The sequence below is a fragment of the Neltuma alba genome, unplaced genomic scaffold (assembly GCF_004799145.2).
Source record: "Neltuma alba isolate B1F8T4 unplaced genomic scaffold, ASM479914v2 tig00012774_pilon, whole genome shotgun sequence".
NCBI classification, from domain to species: Eukaryota; Viridiplantae; Streptophyta; class Magnoliopsida; order Fabales; family Fabaceae; genus Neltuma; species Neltuma alba.
The window spans coordinates 21695-29012 of NW_021637181.1; the positions used below are offsets into that span (position 1 = coordinate 21695).

The following is a 7318-nucleotide window of genomic DNA, read 5'->3' on the forward strand; positions in this document are numbered from 1 at the left end:
GCTTTAATTTTTGGGTCCTTTCCAAATGTTTCTTCTTAGTTTTTTTTTTTTGGTTATTAGATTTTATACAAAATGAGTGATATTTTGATATCTTGTGGGCAAAAACTGATTCACTTTTCAATTTTATACGATTTTTCAAATATTGAAAGCAATGGGAAAGGGCCCCAAAATGAAGGGACAGATGGGGACGCAGCTGAGCGCGTCAACCTCCAGCTCCTAGGTTATCAATTCAATTAACCTCGGATCTATTTTCTTCCTTGCCAATTCTTTTAGACTATCTTCGAAATTTTCATGAACTTTTGAATCTGCGAACTAGATTTATGTTCTGCCTCAAAGTTTTGCCAGATTCTGCAGTTAAAAAATTCTTGCAAAGTGGAAGACAGCAACGCGGTTTGAGTCCCAATATGAAAAGAACATTTGGAGAAGCTTGTTATATTAAAGAGAAGACTTGAGCGGACTCCAAAAGCTTCATCCTCAAAAATACAAATCTGTGCACAACTGGGTTTCGTCACCCTCCGATCAGGTCGCAGATCAAAGAAATCTTTCACTTATTTCATCCATCAGGTTCCTGTTTTCTTCCTTTCTAATTTTGTTATATGTCTCTGTCAAGGCTACCAGTGTCAGTTTAAGATTAGTTTCTATTATTTTGGTTTTTTTCCGTGAAATGGATTTAGCCTTTCAAGCATTAATTTTGTGATTATGCTTTCTTTGAATACAAAACTTTTGCTTTGTAAGAAATATAAATATAGTTAGGCACTGGGTGTCAGCTCCCCCGGCAGCACTTCAGCTACGCCTTAATTTTGGGGTCCTTTCCAAATGTTTCTTTTTAGTTTTTTTTATTAGGTTCTATGTAAAATGAGTGATATTTTGACATCTTATAGGCAAAAAATTATTCATTTTTCAAATTTCAATTTTATCTGATTTTTCAAATATTGAAAGCAATTGGAAAGGCCCCCCAAAATTAAGGGACAGATGGGGACGCAGCTGAGCGGGTCAACCCCTAGCTTGTTAGTTATCAATTCAATTAACCTGGGATCTATTTTCTTCCTTGCCAATTCTTTTAGACTATCTTTGGAATTTTCATGAACTTGTGAATCTGCGAGTTAGATTTATGTTCTGCCTCAAAGTTTTGCCAGATTCATAGCAGGCTGGATCAAATCACGCCTCTCATATATTTAGCCTGATCAAATCATCATAAATTGGTGCAATTTCTTCCGTCTTCAGTATCCCCCTCACTGATTGCTGCACTGTTTCTTGAAGCTCCTACTATATATGTATTATTCTTTCTGTTTTTGTGTTTTTACTTTTGTACTTGGGTTCAGATTCCTAATCCTTGCGTTGCAATGGCGCATGATGCTGACGGAGTTGGGTGCTCTTCAAGTTCTTCTGGTTCAACCAAGAGAAGGAAGTATCATGTGTTTTTGAGTTTTCGAGGGGAAGATACTCGGAAAAATTTTACTGATCATTTGTATGCTGCTTTAAAATGCAAAGGATTAAAAACTTTCAGGGATGAAGAAGAACTTGAAAGGGGAGAATCTATTAATCCAAGTTTAATACAAGCAATTGAAGAGTCTCGTTCTGCAATTGTTGTGCTCTCCCCAAATTATGCTTCTTCAACTTGGTGTTTGGATGAGCTTCAAAAGATTCTGCAGTTAAAAGAAAAGACAAGTCTTCAAGTATTTCTCATATTTTACGGCGTAGATCCTTCTGATGTTAGGAAACAAAAAGGAAGTTTTGCAGAAGCATTCAGAAAGCATGAAGAAAGATTTGCCAAAAACAAAATAAAGGTGCAAAAGTGGAGAGATGCTTTAGAAAAAGTAGCTACTTTATCTGGTTGGGACTCAAAAGATCGGTAATTTCCACTTCTCTCAATAATTATCATCTCTCTTTTTTTGTTGAGAAATAAGGGCATACATATTCAAATATACTCTAATCCCTTCCCTCCCTAAAATGGGTAGGAGGTGGACTGCTTGAAGCTTTAACTAACAAGTATTATAAATATTATTTACTTAAAACTAGAATATTTTAATCCATTTTATTTTAATTACATTTACTTATTATCTATTTTGAAAACATACACTTAAATTTAAATGGTTAATTTTGCTGAGAGTATTTTAAAAAGATGTTTTTAATTAAAAATTTGTACTGGAATGATATTTATTTACTAATTTATCCTTCATCATACTAAATTCCTAATTTTGGATAAAATTCTCCTGCAAATAAATATTTTTCTAATGTTTTTATCATGTTGGAATAAAAGCTTAAGTAATGTAATTGTTATAGATATAAAAAGCTTAATTAAGAATTTCAGTAATTCCTTTAATAAAGATACAGTTCACTAAGTGTCTTTATAAGTTCACTCCAAAAAAATGTGTTTATAAAAGTTTATTACAAAAATAGTTTAAAAATTTTAAATTAAAAATTTAAGTTATTAATATAATCTCATAAACTGAAATTATTTATTATATGTATTATGAATAAAATAAGCTTTTGAAATATGATCTTAGACATTTAAAAGAAATCTAAATAAATATATATCAATACATGCAATGAAAAAAAATAAAATTATACAATTTCATTATATAATCAAAATTAATAATTAATTAATATGATAACATATTATAATGTTTGAAAACTCATGCAGTAGAATTATTTCCTATTATAAAAAATTATGCTTTTCACAAATATAAATATTTAAATAATTTTATGCTAAATAAAGGTATTTTGGTCAAAGCAAAAGCTTAAAAGTTAAATTTAACCATCAACTAACTATTAGATAGATGAAAGTAAAATCTCAAATATATAAGAGAGGGCTGTGTAGGATACATTGCAATTTGAATGGAAGCTTAGGTATGTTTTTAAAACAGATGCGATGTTTCTGATAAAACAGAAGGGGTGATTAGGAATTGGAAAAACGAACGTAGTAGTTTTTATAATTTTATTTGATTTTGAGTTAGGTCCCCTGTAGTTTTTTTTTTAATGAAATTTTTATGATTTATCACATTAAATGAGCAAGTCTTTCCGTAAAAAATACTCTCAATGATATTAGTGTTACGTGACATGGCATTAAAAAGGCTTGCTTTCTCTTTCTTTCCAACGCCGGTAATGAACTTTTGCTTTCTTCCACGTAAAAGCTTGTGGCTCTCTCTCTCTCTCTCTCTCACACAAATTAATCAAGGGCCGACCACACTAGTTGATAAGGAGAAGAATATTGGGATTCGGCATTCCGGAGTGATAATGGCCATCGGAGCTTCTTTTTCGGCTGTGGCGGCGGGGTTTGCCCCGTTCTTTGTTGCTTCTATTAGAAATGCTTCTATCGGTGTGACAACATTCGAAGTCAGCTCATTGAAGAAGTTGAAAACATCTCCATATTTGACGTTCTACTGTCGGCTTCATATCTACGCGGTTAAAATGCCTTTAATATCATTGAGGTGTATGAATTTGTTTACATATATATATATATATATATATCCCCAACGGCATAGAAGCAGTGCGTTGATGCTAATGGAGAGGTGAATACAATTTAAGCCTTTCTTATCCTTCTCGGCATGAGACTGGTTTGGTTGGCCCTTGAGGGAGAAGAGTGAGTGAGAGCCGCAAGCTTTCGCTAGGAAGAAGAGAATGCAAGTCATGCAGCCTTTTCAATGCCATGTCACCACAGCATTAACCGCGTTGGGAGTATTTTTAACAGAACGACTTGCTCATTTAATGTAATAAATTGCTCCCCTGTTCGTATTTACAAGACAAGAGAGAAGATATTTTTTAATTCTATTTATTGAGTATTACGAGAAATATTTTGTATAGATATTTAATTTTACCCTTCATGTATAATATATATTAAATATGGATAAATTTAAATAATTATTAAATTTTAAATGAGATTTAACGAAGTTTAAGGTTTTTTTTTGTCTGTGTGAAACATGCTGGAAGTACCTTATAAATAGGATCAGAGGAGTATAAAAATTCCATAAAAAGGTTAAAAAAACTAGAAGGACCAGATTCAAAATCATATAAAACTATAACCACTGCTAGATTTTTTTTCCCCTTAGTATTTCACTCATTTTTGTCCGTTATAGACTTGTATTTTTAGTTGCTGGTAAAGTAGACTTGTAGCACTAGGTTGCACATGATCTAGGTTTTCCAATCGAATTCAATTAATGATATAATTCTGAAATGGTCATTTTCTTGAATATATATTAGTAAAATTACATAATAATTATTATTATGTAATTCAATAATTTATAATTTATAATTTCTCTAAATAATTAATAGTTGTTATTATTTTTTGATAGTTGAAGACGTTACCGTGTAGCATTAGATTTGAACTCTTGTGAAATGTTGCTTAAATAAAATTAAGAAAAACTATTCAAATAATAAAATGTATTGCCAAAAAAAAAAAAGGAAACTCAACCTATAATGTATTAATTAAGTAACTTCAATATCTAGGAGTTATAGTAAAGTGTGTGGACACACACAACATAATCGTGTATATCTGCAAATAGTTATCTCCTATCCCCACTAAGTCAAACTAAGGTTCACGGAAAACTTATGATTGCTACATTTGTGGTCATGTTTTTCTTTACATCTCACATTAAGTATTTTTTATTGTTTATGCAAGAGCTTTAAAATTCAATTGACTAAAAACCATCACGCTATTTTCATGTTAAAAAAATCATTTTATAATTTTATTTTCATATGCAGGTATGAAAGCGAATTCATTGAAAGCATTGTTGAAGAAATGGGGTCAAAGTTACTTGATAAATCAGCATTTGGTCATGGCAAGTTAATTGGAATTGGACCAAAATTAGACAAACTGAAGTCAATCGTTGCAAGTGAATCAGAAGGAGTTGGGTTTATAGGAATATGGGGCACAGGAGGTGTAGGCAAAACAACTCTTGCTAGAGCCTTTTATGAGCAGGAGCGAGAGCGCAAAAACTTTGAGATTCACTGCTTCCTTGATAATATTAGAGAGGCATGGGAAAAAGAAGGTTTGATTTCATTGCCAAGAAAACTTCTTTCTTCTCTAGATAAAAAGAGTATGGAAGTGGCTGACTTTTATGAAGGAATGGAGTTAATAAAAAGCAAGTTGACTGACAGAAAAATTCTACTTGTCCTTGACGATGTGAGTGATATTAGGCAACTTGAAAATTTGGCTCCAAAGAAAGGATGGTTCAGAGAAGGGAGCATAATAATAATAACAACTAGGGATAAGCATTTGTTATCATTACATAGTGTATCTGCTGTGTATGAATTCAAATTATTGAGTTATAACGAGTCCCTTGAACTTTTCCTTGAAAAAGCTTTTAAAGAAGAGCATCCTAATGAAGATTATTTGAAACTTGCTAGAACCGTCATTGAGTATGCTAGAGGCCTTCCTTTAGTGCTCATAGTGTTAGGTTCATCTCTTTGCAAAAGACCTATAGTGGAATGGAAGGATGAACTAGCTAAGCTCAAGAAAATTCCTCCAAAGGACATTTTGAAGATACTTCAGGTGAGTTTTGATGGACTGGATGATCAGCAGAAAACCATATTCCTGGATGTTGCTTGCTTTTTCAATGGGATGGACAAAGATCATGTCATACAAATTTTAGAAACTTTGGATAAGGATTTTCGCCCAGAAACTGAGATAAATGTTCTCATTAAGAAATCACTAATGATTAGTTATGAAGGGCATTTGTGGGTGCATCAAGTTCTCTAAGATATGTGTAAATATATTGTCTATCAAGAATCACATTATGATGCTGGCAAGCGTTCCAGGATATTGTCTTTGGAGGATGCCAATCAAGTACTAAAAGGAAATAAGGTGACATTATTCCAACGTTCTTGTGTTTATGTGCTTTTTAATATCAATATATTCCATAACTTTCACAAACATTTTGACCTTGGCTTGTTGTTTTATAGGGGACAGAAGCAATTCGAGGAATAGCGCTAACATTGGAAAAGTCATGTGATGCATTCTGGGATCCTAAATCCTTCTCAAAGATGAGTAATCTTAGGTTACTTATGATTTCAAGTCGCTCACATGTTTCACATTGTCAATTAAATCTTCCGCATGGGCTCAAGTCCCTTTCTAGCGACTTGAGAGTCATAGAATGGGTGAGGTATCCATTATTTTATTTGCCCAATCAGCCTCAACTCTATGAGCTTGTAGTACTAAAAATGCAGCACAGCAAATTAAAAAAACTTTGGAGAGGAACACAGGTAATTATGATCCTTTCATTTAAATTCTTTCTCCATAATTTAATAAATTATAATTATAATTAATGTTTAGTTTTGAGGGCTTACTGTTTTCAATTTTTCTATTGTTAGTCTCTCCCAAGCCTAAAGTCCCTCGATCTATCTCATTCAAAATGCCTCGTCAAAGTCCCAAATTTTGATGGAATTCCTCATCTTGAAAAGTTGATTCTTGAAGGGTGTTCTAACTTGGTTGAAATTCCCCACTCTCTTGGGCAACACAAGAAACTTGTCATTGTTGACTTGAAAGATTGCAAAGAAGTTAAAACGCTTCCAGAAAAATTTGAGATGAATAGCTTGGAGACTTTTATTCTATCGGGTTGTTCAAAAGTTAAGAAACTTCCTGAGTTTGGAAAAGATATGGCATGTCTATCGAAGCTTGATTTAGAGAAGACTGCTCTAGCCAAACTACCTCAATCGTTGGGTAATTTGATTGGTCTCGTTGAATTAAATTTGACAAACTGCAAAAAGCTGGTTTGTCTTCCATGTAGTGTTAGCAAGTTGAAAGCTCTGAAAGTTATCAAAATTTCTAAATGCTCAAAGCTTTCATGGCTGCCAGAGAATTTGAATGAAAATGAAGCTTTGGAAAAGCTGGATTTGAGTGGGATTGCTATACAAGGGTTATCATTTAGTGACTACAATAGCGAAACACAATCTTCATCATCATGGAGTTGCTTATCCGTTCTTCAAAGGCCTTCAAGCTCCAAAAAGTTTTTGTTGCCGCCGTCTTTGTCGTTCTTGAAAGGATTAAACTTAAGTTTTTGCAATCTCCAAGATGGATCACTTCCTGATGACATCAGCATGTTATCATCATTGGAAATTTTAGATCTAACGGGATACGATTTCATTGACTTACCATCTGGCCTCATTTCCAGTCTATCGAAGCTTAAAGGTATTGCTCTCTGGAGTTGCCCAAGGCTTCGGTCTTTGCCGCAACTTCCGTCAAATCTATTACAAATAGGGGCTGAAGGTTGTTCATCACTAAAACATTACGGATGTGCAGATCAATTATGGGATTTCATTGAATCATTTCAACCTCAGGTTTATTTTATTTGTCTTTAATTGTTCTTTCACCTCTATCATT

At 33.1% G+C, this 7318-nt stretch overlaps 1 protein-coding gene across 1 annotated transcript; it reads left to right on the forward strand.

The window, feature by feature from the left end:
- The first annotated feature begins 1343 nt into the window (after window positions 1-1343).
- LOC114730890 (TMV resistance protein N-like) lies at window positions 1344-7085 on the forward strand. The gene is made up of 4 exons (XM_028917998.1): window positions 1344-1852; window positions 4702-5689; window positions 6310-6968; window positions 7061-7085. Exons 1-4 carry the CDS (start codon window positions 1344-1346, stop codon window positions 7083-7085), a joined length of 2181 nt encoding a protein of 726 aa, XP_028773831.1.
- Window positions 7086-7318: the final 233 nt, after the last annotated feature.